This window comes from Protopterus annectens, chromosome 9.part0 (assembly GCF_019279795.1).
Source record: "Protopterus annectens isolate FY-2018-M chromosome 9.part0, PAN1.0, whole genome shotgun sequence".
Classification (NCBI taxonomy): Eukaryota; Metazoa; Chordata; order Ceratodontiformes; family Protopteridae; genus Protopterus; species Protopterus annectens.
Window position 1 is genome coordinate 197,762,404 of NC_056743.1, and position 21,881 is coordinate 197,784,284.

The 21,881-nt window shown below is 39.7% G+C and overlaps 1 protein-coding gene across 1 annotated transcript in view; it reads right to left on the bottom strand.

The window, feature by feature from the left end:
- KBTBD4 (kelch repeat and BTB domain containing 4) overlaps positions 1 to 21,881 on the bottom strand; it is a 173,317-nt gene that overhangs the window by 141,842 nt on the left and 9,594 nt on the right. Inside the window, exon 2 of the mRNA XM_044082738.1 lies at positions 6,187 to 6,879. Within this exon, the coding sequence (XP_043938673.1) occupies positions 6,187 to 6,790 (604 nt within the window). The 5' untranslated portion in view covers positions 6,791 to 6,879. The remainder of the gene's footprint in view (positions 1 to 6,186; positions 6,880 to 21,881) is intronic.

A 21,881-nucleotide genomic window follows, 5' to 3' on the forward strand; every position in this document is an offset into this window, starting at 1 on the left:
GGAATGTGAAAGGTTTCAGTACCATGCAGGGAATAGTAGTTATTTTGCTGTTTGCTGTTTGCTGTGCTGCAGTTGTTTGGGAAAATTTTCAGGTGCCTTTACTGAAGTCAATTCCCTACTGGTGATTACAAGGAACCCCAAACATTATACAAAAGCACTAACACTAGGTTTTATTTGGAAGCCAACTCTTGGGGATATTGCTTGCCATTTGAGTAGATGTCAGTGCATCACTCAAACTTCACATGGAAAACGCAGTATAAATTGCACCCTGGGTTTGAAGATATATGGTTACCCTGAGTTTTAGCTTCCCTATTAAATTAGCAAATGTTCAATAATGCAAACACCGCTTTATCGACAGCTTAATGTCGAAAAGGCCAAATCCCAAACAACTGAAACAGCGATTTTTTTCCCAGAGAAAAAAAATCGCTGGTCCACAAAAAAACAAAACAAAAACAAAAACAAAAAAAAAAACAAAAAACCCAAACACAAAAAGTAGGGGGTGAAGATGTGCCCCCCCCCCACACCCTCCCTACTTAAATATACCAACTCCAAGATCGCATCACAGTGGAAGAAACGTCAAAGTCCCAAAAACGGCCTAGTGATTTTTTTCCCTAGGAAAAAAAAAACTGCTGTTCCGTGTCTTGGGGATTTGGCCTTTTTGACATTTAGCCGTCAATAAATTGACATTCGCAATATTGAACTTTCGCTTAAATAATAGGGAACCGAGTTTTATACTATCTAAAGTTTAAGTTACAATGCAGTTACCCGAATATAACCCCCCCCCTTTATTGCCATGTTATCTGAAGGTGAATCAGATCTCCGGATGTACATGAATCAGCTGTGTGGTTTATGAGTTGTATAGTTTAAGCAGGTAAAATGCTGTGTGAATTTACAAAGCTAACTCTATCATACATAATAGATAAAAAATCTTCAGCGTATATCTTATCACTCAGTGAGTGTCTATCCATTAAAAGTCTTCATATGAGTGTTGTGGTGAGATATCTAAACAATTAAATGGTAAAATAATCATTAAAGGTTTGTAGGGCATTTCTACAACTGGTGCAAAATTAAAAGCAGAAAAGAATTTCCTGCCATCGTTAATTTCTCCAATCACATTATGAAGCTTTTACGGATAGCCAAACTTTGCAAAAGTTTCTAGCACTTTCAACCAAAACAACATGCTCCAAACAGAGCACAATTAGGCAAGCTTTTTCCTGATGTTTTAGAAGTCCTTTATGGCCAACATCCTCCATACCACCATACAGCAAACATACTCTTTGACCCTGCCTGCCTTCCTTCCTCTCTTAGACTACTAGTTACTGTAGGCAAGGGCAGAAAGCATAAATGAAAACAGAACATGAATTAATATGACACTGTATCCAGCGTCTGCATTATCAGTGCTTAGTGCAACTACCACATTGCATTCTGCAGTTACTGTACGTGTACACGCCCTTCTCAGGTAGATGCTCTAGTTGGGCAAGAGCTCACTCTACTCCTATCAGTAAAGTCATCCCAGTAGCTTTATCGATGCAATATTGAGAGTACACATTACCTCATAAAATAATTGTAAATTCAGACATGGGTACAGCAGTACAATGATGGCCAGAGACTATATACTCCCAAAAACCTACTGTGAAAACTAATAAAAAACACGGGCAGTGCTGTCTGGCACACCTCATGAAATTTTACTCTGTATTAAGCCTGTAGAAAGCCTGTACAAATTACAATATTTAGCTCTGGATTTAGAGATTCATATACAGGGTATCTGATTACAGCCTTCTCTCATTTTTAAATGTTACACTGACTGGATTACTGAAAGCATCAGCACACAACTTTAACCAACTTAACTGATCTCACAAGAATACATTACATTTACTTCTACAGAAGACAATAAGCCCACCTAGACTGCCCTTCAAATGTATTTAACATCCTATCTTTTACCTTCCCTCTAAATTTATCTCCCCCTTTACCTTTCTTCTTTTGTCCAATGGAGTTTTGAATGCCTCTGTTGCTTAATTCTCTACTAATAAAACTGGCTTTCTTTTCTATAGGCCCGCAACCCTCTCTTTGAAGTAATTCCTGTGATCTAGGGAGCAGTCAATCTCTATAATCTGCTACGTGTGCTACCTCCTTCTCCTCTCGCCTTCCTGTTCAGGATGACCCATTTATATCTCCCTGATAATATATTTCTGCATCAATATCATGTCCCCACCATCTCTTCTGCTTTCAAGAGAGAAGCTCTCTAACCCTTCTACGCTCAACTCGTATCATTTCCATCTCCATTCCACAGATCTTTCTGGTGTTCTTCCTCTGGATCGCTTCTAGCAGCTTGAAGTCCCTTTCACCTTATGGCCTCTAGAACTGAAGAGAGCAGTCAAGGTGTGATCTAACCAGGAGCCTGTGGACTGGAAGCATTTTTCTGTCTACTTTTAGAATGTATTCCTCTGACAGGGAGCATAGCCTTTCAATGAGCGTTTTCATTGATGGGGTGGGGATGGGGGTGGGGGAAGCATTGTTGCAGCTGATTAAAAATCAGCTGTTCAAAAAATGCTGGCTGTTTTAATTAGAGAGAGATCGCTGTACAGTGGGGACCAGGGAATATGCCCTTTCCCCATTGTTGTGTGATCTTGGAGTTTGTATGTACAGAATTAGCCAGGAGTGTGGGGGCTGCAAGGGGGGGGGGGGCTTGCCTCTGCAAAAACATCTGTTTTATGTGATTTTCAATCCTTTATGGAGCAATGTATTTCAGGTCAATGAGGGGCAGTTATGTCTGGATAGACAATGTCTGCTGTGGAGGAAATGTTAGCCCCCCCCCCTAAGATGCACCCAAGCATCTGTTTATTGCTGCTGCCTCCCTCTTACTCTGCTTCTGGTGGCCCAGTTACAGGTTGAACTGTAACACTGAATATCCAATATTCACTGTTTCATCTCATGTCATGCTCTATATGCAGTAGAACACCCTAACACTATAATGCTACCAGCATGATAACTAATGCAGTGATGTCCACCAGCACTGCTGATTCAATGCAGCCCACACTCTGGAATTGCTCTCATCTAGGCTTCATCCTGCCAACAGGATAGAGTGCGGTTCAGAAAAAGGGACAGTCATGAGACTGCACAAGGATCTGGCATCGGAAGGTGTATTTCCTTAACAACTAATGCCCTCAGGTTTTGATGAATTAATTAAAACTTAAAGATGTGTACTAGATGTACCATCAGTGTCAAAAACAAGATCTTTTTTTAACCTCAAAAATAAGTTATTTGTGGCACATTGGAAACTAAATTTAGAAACTCAGGGAGCTATTCAAAATTTGTAATACATGCACAGAAGTAAAGATGTTGATACTGTGAAAGCTGCAATTATAACATGCAACAGCAACTTTAATGCCCACTTTTATTTCCTGCTTAAAACATCATTACAGGATTATTTTCTTATTAACCCATGACATTTCTAAAACATGATGGTCTATAGGGCAGTCTATATCCTCAGCAAGTGCAATGGACTTTTTTCCCCTTCATTATCAAAAGTAATGCAGTCTTAAAACGTTAGTTTCTACCGTTTGATCATATTAAGGTATTTCATTTGCAGGTTGCCACCTTTTTACACTCTCAGAGTAGGACAGCTCCCTAGGGAATCATGAGATTTTGCAAGGCAAAACATATATTGCTAGCTACCCAAAGACCTGTGTAGTGTAACACTTTGAATACAATAAAGGATTACTGTTTGAATTTCTTCTCGTTTGCTCCCCTATTTTTTTATTGAGCAAACATTTTTGACCACTACTACTGCAGTTCAGCTCCAGTACAAGTCAGCTTTCAACAACAACAAATGCTTATTTGTAAATAATCTAGCAGCTGACTCATTAAACATTTACTCTTTTGGTGGTGTTTCGAACAATTCAACATTGTTATACCTGGAGAAGGAATGGACCCAAATCTTTGTTCTACAGCCTAAACTAGTCAGTGAATACAACATTTTTCGGTCTTGAGAGGAATGTACCTACGTTTTTGCTTTGCAACCTACACCAAACAGACCCTGTGTTGTATAAAACTATTCATTCCTCTCTCATCTAGGGTCAAAAAAGTCAATTCTTGTAAATTCTCTGTTGCTGTCTATGATGTCCATGTACTAACATCTGCAAATGGTTAAACATCCTTAATGCATACATACCTCTAAAATACCATAGCCTGCCCACAGCAGCATACTAAAGAAATGTCAGTGATTGGTCCTGTAATTACTGTTATAGTTCTCAATTTAGTTACAGACCTACACTACAACTGTTGCTGCAATATCACTGTCTTGGCCATGCTAAGCAAGTTATGTTTCAGCATATCAAGTCTCATACCTATTAACCTTTCCAAAAAACCTTCTCATTGCAAGTGCTGAGTCAACAGTGCAAAGGTAAACTCAGTATTGGACAATAACCTAACATCCTGAGAGCAAACCACCTCCAGAAATATATTCCTCAATGAAGAGATAAGGTCTAAGGGTGAATACTGGCAAAGCATAAATGGCCAAAAGGCCCTGTTGCCTTGTACCTTCTAGGATTCTATGAAAACTTTCTGGATTCTGCTACATTTTCTTTAATTATACTACAACACTTACTAATAACCATACTTCGTTAATTTGCTGCAAAGAAGTTGCACCATGTAAACTGACCACATCAGATTCCAGCTGAATAATATCCAAAAGGAGAAGTACATAACCAGACTGCAACTCCTGGGTAATCCCCATTAAGGGCACCATAACTGTGATTACACATAAAAGGAATCCGCTGGCATGCTAACAAACTTTGCAAAGTTTTCAACATAAATATAAGTAGAGCAGTGGCTATAAGCAATAATGGTCTCTTCTTATTAATAGTGTTTTTCTGTTTAACTGGGAACTTTACTGTACACGCTTCCACTTTTTACACTTCTTAGACACAGTTATCAAACCCCAACCCATAAAATCCAGTACATACTTGACAGTTCTAAGTAACTGCTGAAACCCTTACTCTGCAGCCTCATTCAGGCTATTAAATGTAGCAGAGAATGAGCTTTAAATATGCCTGCACTGTTTCCAGCAGGTTTCACTTATGAAGATATGAAAATATGCTGAGAGGCTTATCAATTTCACTGAGATAGAAAGACAATCATAAACTGCATTTAAACATATTAAAAAATAAAGAACTAACTACATTCTAAGAGTTAGCCAAAATATAGAAAATATGCAGAAAATGAAGTGCCACATATTAGTGTAGTTACAAAAGGGAAGAGATGTGAAACTTAACTCTTTTGTTCAGATAGCTAAAGTGCTGAGGAGTGGAAGCAACTGCTCACCTTTAAGTATGGGGGCGCTGTTACTTCAAGAAAGGAGTGAGTGGGGAGCGAACATGGTAACATTTTCTGGGACATGGATGTTATGATCAACAGAAATCAATGATTAACTATGCTTGGACAAAAAAATATAAAAGGCAATAATTAACTGTATACCTGCTAGCATAGTCAGAGAATGATGTAGCTACTTGCTGATGCCATGTAAAATGAAACATAAATATCTGCTTGGGTAAACAATATGTGAAAAGAACAGGAGAAAATTAATATCACAAGCCAACTGGCAAACACATGAAACAACAATAAAACTAAAGTCAACTACAGAGAATGTTAAGAGTACATAAAAAAAGAAGAAACTGTGCCTACTCCCCCAGTTGGGCAAAGTCACATAGATTAAAAAAAAAAAAATCTAACTAGGGCAACTGTAGTACTAAAGGAACAGTTAGTGCAAACCCAGTACGTGCAAACCCAGTACGTGATTACAGTGCACACAGCAAAAGTTATAGCCATGTAAGGAAACCACCTGTACAGAAATGAGAGAAAAGGCAAGTATGGAGGAGAAGGGGAAAATGTGCCACTGTTTGGGCTGCCACAGTATGAAGCTGATGCTTTCTACTTCATACACTGCCTGGTATACATCATCACCTCCAGATGATGCAGAAATCTGATAACAATGAAGCAGAAGAAACTGCATGCACTGCTGGGGATTTCTCAGCATCAAGGGAAGATAAATTCCTGCAGCCTGCTAGAGTTACCAGAATTTAAACAAATAGAAAATTCTATATCACTTACTGAACAGCCAGAAGTCCAAGACTGCATCAACTGTTCCAGCTGTCCCCAGAATTCTCATTAAACCAAATGAATACAAACCTTTGACAATGTCAGTGAGCAATCGAACAGGCAGACTGAGAAACTCCTCTGTTTCAAGCAGCTGTGACAGATGCATCTTGGCACAGTGTTTGGCTGCGGTATAGAGCTCTTGGTCACTGTGCTGGTCAGCAAGGAATAAAACCTGTAGACAGTTCTTTACATCAACAGTTCTTGCAAGGAAGCGAGAGCACTCCTCAAATAATGCAGTCAACTGGTACATATCTGCAACTTCATACATCTCCTGCAAGTGTTCCACTTTCAGTTTTACTGTCCCATGGTAAATGTAATCCACTAAGAGCTGGAATACAGCTGCACTCACGTCCTTTAATTCAATCATCCTATTGTGAGCTTCTTTCAAGTTAGACGTAAACATAGAGCGAAAGAAACAACTCTGTGCAGAGAGTACCAAGCGATGCAATTGGAATTCTCGCCCTTCCACTGAAATAGTAACATCTGCAAATAGCTCATCTTCAAGACACAGTTTCATAATACTCTGTACTACTCGAGCGGAGTGTGAACGATCTGTGAAAGTGTAGTTCGCAAAGTAGTTTTCTTCAGTTGGTCCCGCTGAGTTTGATGTGCCAGATGCCTTTCTTGAATCCATGTCAGTAAAGTCAGTCCCAAAAGGATGTAAAACTCAAGTTTGTGTCTAGCGTCTCTCAAAAGCTTTATGTTAAATTTACAATCTGTAAACTAAGAAGAAACAATCCATGTTAATGACATATTTCACAGAAGCCAAGTACAGTATCTGAGAATTTTTACTGTAGGAAAAACATACTTTACCAATTTGTTTATTAGTTAAAGAAAAAAAAAAAGACACAAAAGGCCCGGTTTACATTCCTCTTTTTTTCTACCTGCAGCATCTTTCCAGAGGTTATTTGCTACTTCTCCCATCAGGCTTCCCACACCTCTATCCCATCAGCAATTACCTTCTCCTGGAAACTACACATTTCCAGTCCTAGCAGTCATGAAATCTAGGCCTCCTCCTGTTCCTGGCTATCCTGTATTATCTCTCCTATATGCCTCTGTCCTTCTGCATCACTGATGACTCCAGCAAAGGAGGTGTGTGTACTCACTGACCATTTTCTCTTGTAAGTTAAGGCCTAATGTGGAACTTCAACCATCTTATCACTGTACTTAACAATTTGCTGCACCTTGTGTTACAGTCTCAGAAATATAACCTTGCTGAGGAGGATAACCTTCAAGTCATAACTGGCAGTTTATTGCAACATTATATAGGAGTTTTGAGCTACATTTCATATCTCATTCTACTGTTAGACTTAAGAATACAGTGACTTAACTCTGCATTCCATTTTGTGGTTTATCTACCACTGTAATGAATGCACTGTTTTGCACTTTCACCTGTACTCTCCCTGACCATGCATGAAAACAGCAAACTATCATGGAGGGTAGCACATGTCTCAGTGGTTATGAACATGAGCAGCATGGTGGTTCGGTGGTTAAGAAGTCTGCTTCATAAGGCTGTCTCAGTGATTTAGCCCTGCCTTCTGGTCATCATCTGTGCAGGGTTTCCATATTTTTCCCATACCTGCATAAGTTTCTATTGGGAACTTCAGTTTCCACCCAAAATCATGCTTGAGCCACAGTTTCCTGAAGAAGCTTACTGTTCCAGACTACATGCATTCTGTTGCATTCTGCCAACCACAGGCTGCTAACAGTTCCTCAGATACTACTAGAAACATCTGGTATTCATCCCTATGCCTTTCAAGTGCTACAATATTGGAATTATTGGTTTTGGGAGGTTTTTGTTTTGGCCAGATTCAACAACTCCATTAAACCTGTTTATCTCACATGGCTTTAAATGAATATTCTCTGGACCAGTCATTTATTTTACCATAATTATATTTCTTTGTCTGTTACACTTCACTATTATTACTTGTTTTATAGATATTATTTTTATTAGTAGGTAAAAAATCAGTAGTCCATTCGGAATAAATGGTGCTGATCAACCAAATCCTAATATAACTCAAAACAAAACAGCACCAAAGCACAATAACCATAAAAACAGTTTTAATGGTAATAATTCAAGGTAAGCTCTTTCACACAATCAATGTGCTTCATTATGGTTATTGTCGTACTTTGGTCCTGTTTTGTTTTGAGTTATATTATTTTTATTGTTGATTACCTCATCTACAAAATGCCTTGAATGTAATGTCTATTTTTGTCAGTTTTAACCTCTGTTCAAGAACTTAGGTAATTAGCAACTTTAATAAATTTGAAACCAATGTTGATGTCTGACTTCAACAACTGGCTAAGCTTCTGGTGTCATTCTAAGAGGATCCAGTATCTGTCTGCCTGGGATGACATGATCGACAAACCACGATGCTTTGCCAGAGATGGCCTGCACCTGTCGCCCTTGGAACTGGCCAAGGCTCTTGCCACCCCTATAGTGCCTTTTTTAGGCAAGGTTCAAATGACAAATTCACCACCGTAACAGGTACAAGCAAGCAAAATCTGATGGTAATGCTACTCCATGCTTGAAGTCTAAACCTCAAAATGCACTCACTAGAGGAACTCCTTAAAATGAAGAACATCAACATCTGTGCAGTGACAGAGACCTGGTTCAAGGCTCCAGAGAGCACCCACTGCATTACCAGGCTATAATTCATACCACACCTTTCAGCCACCTAACCTGGACCGAAACACTAAAGGCGGAGGCGTGTCCATATTCATTAAGAATATCCACACCTCCAAACTACTTGCTCAGCATAATGCATCCGAGATTATCCAAGTGCAACTAACTCTGGGCAAGACCGCAATCCAAATTGTAGCTTGCTACAGATCCCCCACCATGCTCCATGATTCCCACTCCACATTTCTTGATACACTGGAAAACATTACAGTACAACCTAACACCCTAATAATGGGCAATTTCAACTACCCCACCATTAACTGTGAAAACTACTCATGTACCAACTCTTGTGCTCAACGTTTTCTAGAATTCATAAATTCCAATGCACTGGATCAACTTATCCACATCCCCACCAGGGGCAGCAATATCCTAGACCTGGTTATTACCAACATGGGCAACTCCGTTCCACACCAGAGGTCAGTTCCTCGTTGGTCAGATCCGACCACAAGCTAATCACCCTAGACATCCACATCACACTTCCACCCCCATTAGGGAAACCACCGTAAAAAATTTCTCCAAAGCCAACTTCACACTTCTTAAAACAGAAGTGGCAAACTTCACAACACCCATGCTGACAGACAACAGAGGTATGACTGCTGAATCCTATACACATGCACTTTATAAGCACTTATACGAGTGCATGGATCGTGCAATCCCTAACAGAACCAAGATGCTATCCTCCAAAAAAAGGAAACCAATCTGGTGGTCCCCTGCCATAAACAAACTCTACAACAGAAGAAAGAAACTGTTGCAAAAAAAGAGTAAAATCCCATGATTGGAAGAACTCCCTGGTTAGCCTCAGTAAGAAGCTGGGATCCCTCATAAAATCCTCCAAAGCTAGTTACGAAAACAAAATCGCCACTGATTCTAAAGACAACCACAAAGCATTCTATAGCTATGTCAAGAATCTCAATGGCAACACTCAGCTCTGCTCTGAGTTACAGCACAATGGCACTAAATATACAGAACCAACTGATATTGCCCCAACATCCTGGCAGATAGGTTCAGTGCTAACTTTACCCCCTTCTCATCCCCTAAAGGGCCCATCTCTACACTGGAAGAATGCAAAGTTTCTGTAATCACGGCTGCACAGGTAAAAAACACACTCTCCAAAGCCAAGAACACAACATCCATGGGACCTGACAACATTACAGGCTGCGTTCTACATGAACTACAAAATGAACTGGCACCCCCACCTAAGTACCATGTTCAGTTATAGCCTCACCTCAGGCTTTGTGCCCATTGAATGGCGCACAGCAATGGTTATCCCCCTCCACAATGGGGGAGCCACCACGGACCCCAGGAACTACCGCCCCATTAGCCTGATGAGCCTGGTCTGCAAGGCTATGGAACATATCATCATGGAACCTACAAACAATGACATTGGTAATCTCCAAACTCTGGACCCTACCCAGTTCGGGTTTGTTAAAAGGTAGATCATGTCTCCTAAACCTGATAGACTTCTCTGAAGCTGTCACCAAAGCCATAGATGAGGGTAAGGTGGTTCACACAGCCTATCTAGCTCTCGCCAAGGATTTCAACACCATCCCCCACTCTGGAATTACAGATAAACTCACTAAACTAGGTATAAATCCCTATGTCACAAGTTGGGTTGCCAACTGGCTCACTGACAGAACCCACATTGTGAAAGTAGCAGACTCCACATCCAACTTCAGACCAGTGACAAGTGGAGTACCACAGGGTTCAGTCCTGGGTCCTCTCCTGTTTGGTATCTACTTCTCTGAAGTACAGGCTAACACAGAAGGTCTTTGGCTAATGAAGTTCGCAGATGACTGCAAACTAGGAGCCATAATCAAAACTCCTAACGATGTCGACATCCTACAAAAGGGCCTTACTGAGACAGATGCCTGGTGTCAAAGCTATGGCCTCAAGCTCAATGTCAAAAAGTACATTGTCATCCCTTTTGGTAAAAACTCTGTACCCATGAACTACCACACAGGCGGTAGTCTACTTAACTCCGGAAGTGTGATAAGAGACCTTGGGACACAGATGGACAGTATTCTCTCCTTTGATAATCACATCGCCACAGTAGTCAGGAAATCCTTCTACGTGGCACACCTCATCACAAAAGGTTACTCATCCAGGAAAAAAGAGGTCATTGTTCCCCTCTACTCGTCACTCATTAGACCCATTATAGAGTACAACGTCCCTTTTGGTATGTACCTCACAAGATATCTACAACAACTGGAAAGGCCGCAGAAATACTTCACAATGAGGATTACCGGCCTCAAACAGATGCCCTAAGCAGACTGTCTCAGAAAACTCCAGCTTTACTCCATTGCATATCACCTACTCAGAGGCGATCTCTGCCTAACATACAAAGCTATGTCAAACCCAGAGCTGTTGGACATGCTCCACTTAAAGAAATCCCAATCCCTTCGATCTACATGCTCTAGGGACCTAAACCTTGTCACCACAATAAACAGAACATGCTGGAGGGATAGATTCCTGTCCTAGAGACTTCCCATACTCTGGAACAAACTACCTAGCTATATCAAACAAAGCTCCTCATTAGCACTCTTCAAGAAAAATCTTGATGATTGGATGGGAGATAGGAAATTCAACCCGGGATCACTTCTGTGGCTCTGCTTGACAGGGGCACAGGAAAATAATTTTCTTGGGTGGCGAAAGCCAGGGTACCATTTGGCTAGGCTTATATAGGCCCTAGGGCCAATAGCCTAGTACCTACCTATGAACCTTGTTCTTCTTCTTTTGGCTTTTCCCAGTTAGGGGTCGCCACAGCGGAAATCCGGTCCGCTAATGATTGGCAGTAGATTTTTTACGGTGCCGAGGTGCCAGCTCGACGCCCAACCTTCAACGAAGGCATGCCCATTCACGCATGTCTTTCGAATGCCACTCGACTGCGGGGAGGACATGCAGACTCCACACAGAAGGCGCTCCAGCCGAGAATCGAATGGGAGAACCTACCTATGAATTAAATACACATGCACATAATTACTATTGTTTCTGTTTGTGAATGAGGAATGGTGCTGAAATGGTTAGAAGCATTTCAGTATTCAAGACTTTTAATTAAATTAATGGATACAGATATACAGATTTAGCCATATTCAAAACAAGTAAAAGTGGCAAGTCCAGAAAGGCATACTCAGAATTAAGTTTTACTACTGGAAAGGAGGAATATACTTCTTACAGAAGTACTAAGCAAGTTCCTTGTTGTGAGTGCCATTTTATTAATAGCTCTTTCTCACACAGCTACACCAGAGTTTGACTTTTTACTGTGCATCAGCCAGATTTTGTGATCTTAAGCTGAAGTGGCACAACAAATAACACACTCATCTTTGGTGCAGAAGGCTGTGGGTTCTATTCTCATGCCAGGTAGATCAATTGCTGACACTGTAGTGCAGAATAAGGGGGTTGCTGCACTCCTGAGTGTGCCATCCTTTGGATGAGATGTTAAACCAAGGTCCCCATCTGCTTCATTTTGGAGGTGGCTCAGGCGGATGTAAGAAATCCCATGGCACCTAATGAAAACAGTAGGGGGAATTTCTCTGATACTCTGGTCAAAATTCCCATAGTAGTATAAAATACCACCCTGAGTCTCCCCTGACAAGAGGCTACTAGCCTAGTGGGACTAACCAGTTAAACAAGTGATAAATTAAGTGATATGTCCTGACTGATTACTCTGTGTTCTAAGGACAGGGAAGCAGTATTTATTATGTAATTCTTATACAAGTGTGTACAGAAGTACTGTAAATCTTCCTGTAATGTATACAGAATTTGCATTTTGTATGGTCTGACGATGTTGCAAAGCTGAGGAGATGAAGCTGAAGACTTATTTTACAACAGGTTTGTATTAGATGCAAAAGCGAGACAAACAGAAAATATATCCTAGTTTGTGGTTTAATACAACTGTGGTACATTTTTCCCCCTGGACAAAGCATATAGTCATACTCAGTGGCAAAAATTGGAACTCCCTACCTCTAACCACCAGAACTATTTCTAATCTACCCACCTTTAAATTCTCCCTAAAAGAATACTTTACAAAATTACGGACCTGCTCCTGTGCCACTCCTGGCTGAACTTACTCACTGTACTTCACTCACCCTTTTCAACTTAAGTCACACCTCACAACCCTCTGCACCCTCCCACTCTACTTTATTCTATTGTTTTCCCCCACTACACTACTTTATCCACTTCATCTCTGCAGACCTTTCCTCTGTCTCTTTCACTTTCCTTTCTACTCACCAAAGCTATCTTTAGACACCCTGCCCTGCTCTCTTCTTATAATCTCCTTTTCTCTCCGTCCTTTCTCCTATAACCATAACAATGGACACCATCTGTCATACTAAGACATCACTCGGTTTACCCTCACTGTCTCTAATTATATATTCTCTAATATTAATTATCTTATTAGAATTAGCTCATGTCTCAATTATCACACACTACTCTATGTAACAAATAACATGACTGAGTTTTTTTCCTCACACATTTTCCCCAAATCATGTTACTGTTTTTCAGTGCTCTCTACTATGAAGCATATGTTCTATGTTTTTCTCATTACAACATGTTTTTCACTCCTGTGTTTTGCAGTGTAACATGTACCTTGTGATCTAAAATATCTGTAACTGATTTTTGAAAGAGTGTGACTGTAGAGCTTTTCTCCCTGGGCCTCAGCTGAAAATGGGTACCTTCTGGCCCAGTCTGACTTCCCAGTAAACAAATGTCAAATAAATAAACATATACATGTATATTTATGTATTATACACACATGCACACACACACACACACACACACACACACACACACACACACACACACACACACACACACACACATATTTTTTTTTGGCTACAGCAGACCTGTGCTGAGATGTTAGAAGTCTGCTGCTTTTATAGATGAATAATAATTTGTGTAGCTTTTGTGTGTAAGCATACAAAAGTTAAGCAAGGTACCTAGCCAAAGTCCTAGATCTTTAAGTGTAGTGATGTAAGTTATGCTACTACCAAGATCACATGTCAGTGAGTGGTATTGATTTTGCTCATGTCTATGTGGTACATAACAGCATGGAGTTGTTTTCTTAGGTACTCAAAGTGAGAAAGCTGGGTGAGAACCGCATGTATATTTTACAGAAGTAATTTTATAATAACATTTATTTTGAGTTACAAGTACGTCATCAGCATACATTACTAATGTTAGATCATGTATTTCTGAATCAAGATTGTTAAACTATATTAAAAACAGAAATTGACCTAATACTGAACATTGGGGTACACCCTTAGTTTGAGTAACTGTCCTTATGGTCAGGTAGACAACAAGATGAGTGAACCTTCTGAGAAGCATTAATATTACGTCTGACTCTCTGGCATGGTTTAAGTGGCCATGTCACACAACAGAACTGGAGTCATTGTGCCCATGTCATTTTGCTCTTTCTTACGTCAATATCAATAATATAATAATAACTAGTATAGAATTATATTTCAAACTATAATAACTTTAATAATAATAACAACAATAATAATAAACTTCCCAAAAATCCTGAGAAATCAGCACTCACATTGTTCGTCTTATCAGAAGGAAGAAAACCGCTCCACTCAACCTAAAAACTCCCCTATGAAATCTAATTCCCTGTGTTTGTCAACAAAATATCTTAAACTACTTCTGAACTACACCTTTTATTCTAAGAAATACAAAGAAAAACAATCAGTAAGACTCTATATCAAGAAAAACTATGCTATAAACTGTTCTACTTCCTATGTTAAAATATGGCCTGTCTATCATTGTTGTACACTCCTCCACTAATACCTATATCCTACAAAATACAGTTAATAAAGATCCGGTCCCATGCCACAGAGGAATGCAGCCATTACTGCTTCCCTGATGGCCAATGTTCAAAGAGCATCATGGTTACTGGAGCGACTGGACGCAGGAGGATGGGAGTTAGTGGCAGACGCTGGCTTGTCCATCCTGGATGAGGACAGGCTTCGTAGGCTTATTGCAATATCAGCATTATGAGCCTGAAGAGCTTTGAGCTGCAAACGATAAACTGCTCAGTCAGGAGGTTACACATGCGAGGAAGTGTGCATACATCTCCTGAAGGCAACAGCTGTAACAATCACCAGACTGCCACGGGATGAGATAAGACTAGGACACACTCACCAGCAGCAGTATGACACTTCACCAGTGTCCTTGATCTCCTCAATGGCCACAGATGTGCATTGGGTTGAGCCTGCAGGTGGGCAAAGCAGATCTAGCAAACCCGGAGAATGAGGAGAGGAGCTGGTGGCAGACAACAGTCAGCTGTGTACAGGGAGAGAAGAACAAAAAGCACAGCTAATAAAATTTGCTGTTTTGCTTTGTTAGCTGGTGCTCACAGACTTCACTGTGAACTTCTAAAAAAAGATACATTGGCTGCCACTGTCCATCAGAGTCAAGCTACCCTTAAACATCCCTGTTTAAAAAGTCATTAACTTCTACTATTGCCCCCTTTAAAGTTCTAGACTTTCAATCAAGTACCTAACTACGGAGAGAAACAACAACAGTGAGATTCTAATACTAAACAGACCAGGCTTTGGCCTAGGTAACAGGTGACATGGTCTTTTTAAAAATTAAATTGGCCAGCTATTTAGAATTAAGCTTCCAAATGTTCTCTATGCAACTAACCAATACAGTGCAATACTTCAAGTCTAATTTAAAGGACCACCTTTTTTTCAGGAAAATGAATGTACATGTTTCAGGGATGCAGCTTAATGTTAATGATACTCCAACTGACAGGCTTACTGGACACATCAAAGCTCTTAATCTAGTAATCTATAGCAACCATGCCAAAATTTTGCAATAAATCCTAAAGAACATGACTGCAATCTACAACTCTCAGCATAAAACACAGAGGGTTATAATCTGGTCTCTAATCATAAACATATTATTATGTGTTTGTAACATGAATGTTATTGGTATCCATGTTTCAAATGCATAAAAAGTGGTTAGGATTGGTGAGATCTGATTATAACTTTTTGTAGTGCATGGAGCTTTATCTACTCCATGTACTACCAAATACAGAAAAAAATCCAGTGAGGTACTTAGTTTGTGTTGTTGCACAGACAACACACACACACATATATATATATATATATATATATATATATATATATATATAATTAGAGGAAAGTTAGGGACACACTTTTTAAATATTGCTGTAAGTTACTTCCATAAATTATTTACAGAGTAACAGAATGAAAACATAAAACTATATAGTCATGGACAGTTGAGACTGAAGGAACGTTTCTCGCATGAGACCCCACCATAACAGCACTTAGGGGTGTGTGTAACAATTGTTACATGCTTTTGAAACACTGTTATGGTCGGATCTCACATTACATGAGAGCTTTACAGGTTTATCTTTTTCTGAATTTGGAGTGTAAGCACATTGCAATATATACTACACCCCATTACAACTTGCATTCTAAATAATTTCTTTCAACTTCCACTTTTAACAAATCTACGTAGATCTGAATTATACATAATTGCTTGTAAATGTTTAGTTTTCATTTTCTTATAAATTACAGCATTGCTGTTGACAGGACTGCAGTATTATAATTTGCAGAAAACTATCTTTGTTAGCTGCATCGCTCAAACTTCACAGCTACATTTTTCAATGCTATCATGTTACTCTTTCAGTTGTCTATACTGCATTCAATCTTCCTTGTGTAAATTCTGTTGCAAATGTTTTATCAAATATATAGCCTATGTATATTATTATTATATTACGTGCACTTTAGAGCCCAGATCATGGCTGAAAATGGGTGTTTTGATCACTCCACCCATCAAGCTATGACACAATAATTAAGTAGATAAATATCCAACTTACAATACAATGCATCACCTGCAAGTCTTAAACAGCTGCTAAATAAACATGCTGTAAATTTCAATTTATACAGTCGAAGTAAAATAAAATAAGGATTTATTCTAATTTAATGTAACTACACACACTACTGTTTGCTGAGTCTACAAATACAGGATGACACCTGGCACTGAAGGTTTATGAATATATTACTACAGGAAAATATGTAGAAAGAACACTAGTGTTTAAACAACAGAGTGTTTGAATCTGTAACAATGTCCTGTTTTAGAACAAAAAAGCAGTACAAGTTACAAGTATACCAATGTTCTAAATAAATCAAAATAAATTGGTAAACAAACTCAAACAGATAAATAAACAGAGTAGAGCACTAATCAGTTCTAATCAATTTTAGTCTCAGCCGGAGGAGTTAGAAACTGACCAGACACACAAGAGTACATCACATAAGTGACAGTAAAACGGTACAATGCTAGAGTAGTGCTTAGGGTACATATTAAATCCAATGTATTAATTCCCCAAATACACAAACATTTCAAAACATTAGAGAAATAACAGTACAATAAATCAAAGATGTGAAAATGAGCAGAGGATATTAGTGGGAGAGTTAAGAGTGGCGAAGAGTGACTTGAGGGTTAACAGGAATAAGAGGATGTCTCTAATTTCAGGTGGCAGGGACTCCCACAGTTTGAGACCATTAATTGTGAATTCCTGGTCAGAGACATGTAGCTTGGGTTGTTTGATTTGTGTTTTAGGGCCTGGAGTGGTTCAAATTTCTTAGGCTGTAAGTGGGGATATGTCCTATTAGTTTTGAGGTTAAAAGAAGGGAGAGCATGCTCATGTAGGAGTTTGAGGTTAAAAGAAGGGAGAGCATGCTCATGTAGGAGTTTGAACAGTTGAGATCCTATAAGCAGGTCTGAACTTTGGTTAACTGGGAGTCATTTTTTACTATTATACAGTGGTATTCATTTCTTGGGGAGTGTATAATAAATCTACATATTTTGTTTTCTGCGGTTTGTGGTGGAATTTTTAGTACAGGCTGCTGATATAAGAGGGAGTCTACATTTGAGTTGAGGGAGTTGGATTCCTTTCCCTATTGCAGACCTGGTGGAGAGCGAAAGGAAAGGAGATTTTTTTTTTCTGGACGGAAAAGGGATTTTTTTTTTTACTTGTATTATCAAGATCCAGGTGGATACTGAGGGAGGGTTGTAACCAGAGACCAAGATACTTGAAAGAGGTAGTTTACTAAATTAACGAATGGACAAATCAACTGTTTTACACAGTGTATATCCATTTATATTTCTACAAATGTCTCAGATAACTCTTTTTTTAAATATAGAAAGCATAGCTATAAAAAGTTTCCAAGTGAACTGCAGACAAAGGTTTAAACAGACACAGACTTTCACTGTATTGTAGTTATTAGATTCAACAATAAATATATTGTAGGTCTAAGACACATTTGATAGTACAAGACTAGAAATCAGGTCAACAGATGCTGGCTTTTTTCTTCTTTTACCCAAGTCATAACTGTCAGCAGACTATATTGCACCCACTAGTCTTTACCAACTGCCCAAATATTTATTTGTTCCCTCAAATGGCAAGGTGATAAGAAACAAACTCATTAAAATCTGAGACTGAAAGCATACTGCTTTTATCTACTCCTGTTCCTACTCTGGCTGCATGCCACAGGAAGTCATCATTATAAGAAGTATCTCATTCATCTAAGCCTGTTTTATGCATCACTTCTGCCCTCAGTCACAAAGCTGCTAAGTGGTGCGGAAACTGCCATCTCCAATAAGTCTCCTAACACAGGAGAGCTAAGCTTTATGTATTTTTTGCCATATTTTGCTCCTGCTGCCTGTTAATCCTCAGAACCCCCCCAACCAATCAGCCTATTCATTCCCCATCACTAGGAAAGTATCAACCAAGATGGGCCTCATTAAGACTGCCATGGGGGAAGTTCATGTTTTTCTGCTTTTTGCCCAAGATCCCCATGTATACTTGGCTGCAGGGGGGAGGGCATGGAATGGGCTAACTACAAAGAACATGCCCTTATTTCTGCAAGAGACGTTACCTTCTTGCAGCCCTGCCCACCAACCCCTGGGAGAGATGAATGGTCCATACCTTTCACTCCTCTCCCTCCATCCCTGGCTGGCTCCTCCAGTGCTGGGGACACAAATAAAACCCCAGTCACCTGGATCACAGTCAGGAATCCATTCCTCTGCACAGAACAAGCTTTATGATGCTGCAGCTTTCTTTCTCACAGATGGCTGATCCACTATATGAATGCAATTTGACAAAGTCAATGACAGCCCTGATTCTATACTTCTGAGATGCATCGGAATTTGTTGAGGTACTTTGTGTGTTACCTGAAACAGTACTCTAAGTCACCAGAATGTTAATTACTTATGAAAACAGCACACTATCAGGAGAAACCTGACAACACAGTGAAAGTGATACACAAATTCATGACAGTGCAAAGCCACTGTTGCAATAATCAACTTGCATCACTTATGTAAGTCAATCCACATGTACCAAATATGATTTGACTTCACAGCGAGGCACTCTGAGGGACAACATATCATTACACACACTCACAGCAGCAGGCAAAACTTAGGTTCATAGATAAGTATTAGGTAATCAGACTGTAGACCATTACAAACCTTCCCAAAAACCCATACTCAAAAGTTCCCTCCAGCCTCAAGGTGGGTAAAACAAAGCAGACAGGGCGATAATTTGAACATGATCATTCAATTAACTAGGTTTAACATAAGGTGGCAAGGGTGCTTCTCTGCTTGACATGTAGTGGAACATTGTTCCATACGTGAGAAATATGTTGGGATATGAACCTAGAACGCCAATGTGTCTTATTTATCTACGCAGTGGGATTTAGTTCCTTTAACCAGGTATATAATAGTGCCATTTGTTCTGTGAAGGAATAGAAGGTCAAAGATGGTTGGATCTTACATGACTGGCAAGGTGAGTGAGGCGTTTTGATAAATACATGTGAAAAGGGGCACTAAATTAAATAAGGGCACTGACGAGATACGAGTAAAAAGGAATTAAGACTTATTTGGATCTAGTGGAGATGTCTTTGGAAATTAGATGAGCCAGAAAGAAAGCTTTCTAAACTACTGCAGAGACATGATGGCCAAGTAATAAGGAATTATCAACAAGCATGTCTGGATCCCTTATGACAATGTCTTACTGGAGGGGTGTGTCAACTACATAGTAAGTACCAAAATGAAATATGCTACATTTTTTAAAAATTAATTTGAAACCACTGTTCCTGCCCCAATTTTTAACAAGGTCAAACCCATGTTGAAGCAATTGTGAGTCAGTGAAATATTGAATAACAACACCCAATTTACAGTCATTTGGATAGGTCAACAATGTTGGCCTGAAGGTCTAAGAAATAGATGTCAAATAGGAGAGGACTCTAACAATGAGCCCTGTTGTACACCATTGGTAACTTTTTGCTTTCTAAAGTGGCAACTACAGATCAAACCACAGAGTTCTGTCAGAGAACCAGTTAGATATCCACCACACCAACATACAAATTTACATTCAGGTTTACAATTTTGTTAAAAATTGCCTGCATGGGGAATAATGTCAAAAGGTCTTGGCCAGGTCCAAATATGCTCTATGTACTACATAACTGCTTCAGTTACTTTTTCAATGAAATTAATGAAGTCAGAAAGGCAGGTCCTTCCTTTCATACAATTGAATTGAAGAATATCTGGGGTTAAGAGATTTTCAATGTCCAGAATGATGAGGCCTAGAAAATACGTTCCATAGCTTTAAATATGAGGTTAGCTACCGGAGTCATTGGTCGGCTAACCTTATATAATAGCATTACATTGGCTGAACTCCAAGATTCAGACAGGTCTTAAAGACATGGAGTGGGAAAAGGGGTGATGGTGTTAAAGGGACTGTAGACAGATATTTTCTGCTTGTACCAAGAATATACACATCGTGGTTGTAAGTGGACGGGTACTCAACACCCATCTGCACAGTCAATTACTCAATGGATAGACACTTTACAGAGTAATACACATCAGTAGTTCTGAAATGAACTGAAGACGATGCTTAATCAGACAACATACAGCAGACAGATACAGTTTTTTTTTCCCTAGGGAAGAAGTACAACTATAACACAGAGAGCTGCACCCCTCTGATCCAGTGGGGTGGGACATACATATAAGCAAAGAAAGTGCTCATTGTCTTCATCCCATTGGGGTGGGCCACACAGATGTACTCAATGAAAGTGCTATCTCTGTCCATCCCAGTGGGTGGGGCACAAAGACAGACAAAAAAAAAAACAAATAAAATCTTGCTTTTTTCCCACTTTCTGAAAGTTAAGAAAGTTCAGTTACAGATTTGCTGTTCTGAACTGTTTGGAAGTTTCTAGAAGGCTAGTGCTTGCTTGGGCTAAAGTGAAGTCTCTGTGTTCACCAGTGGGAGTGGTTAACACTGAACAGCCTGCCTGTCCCTGGAGGAGTGGTTACTACCTAGAAGCTATAGTTTTATTGGCTATTTGGGTCAATTCTAAACTCTTTGATCTCTCTCTCTCTTAAAACCCTACAACTCTCTTTTTGCACGGTTTTGCGCACTGAGCAGCGTCGGGCAGCGCCACCTAAACAAGTTTAAACTATTCCAGGCTCTACAAAGTCTGCTCTTCACTTTTTCCCTTAGAACTGTTCAAACTCTCAAAGTAATCACTCTATTCTCTTTCTAAAGCCCTGCACTTGCTCAGCTCTTATAAGGAAACACTAACTAACTAAAGCACTACACCCTCCTTGAATTCTCATAAATATTACTCCCGATTGGTCCTTCCTGATCAAGTGAAAAATCAGTTCCCTTCCCTAATCTGATCAGTAAAAAAAAACAGTTCCCTGTACTAATCTGGCATGTCCAAGGGTCAGTTTCAAGGTTACTCTCCAGTCCAGCTGGTGAATCTGGGAATTTTGAGGCAATGTTACAATTGCCTTATGTACACAGACAACCCTCTCCTCCTTCCAACAAACTCTAATACATGTGAGAGATGCAGTTACACAGCCAAACTGGAGGCAGAGCTCTCTCAACCCAAGACTGGCACAGTCAGTCAGGAGGAAAAGGTAACCACCCACACCACAAATCCAGTCTCACACAGACCTATTGCATCTGCATACCCAACACATAAACACACAAAAACATACTCGGAGGCTC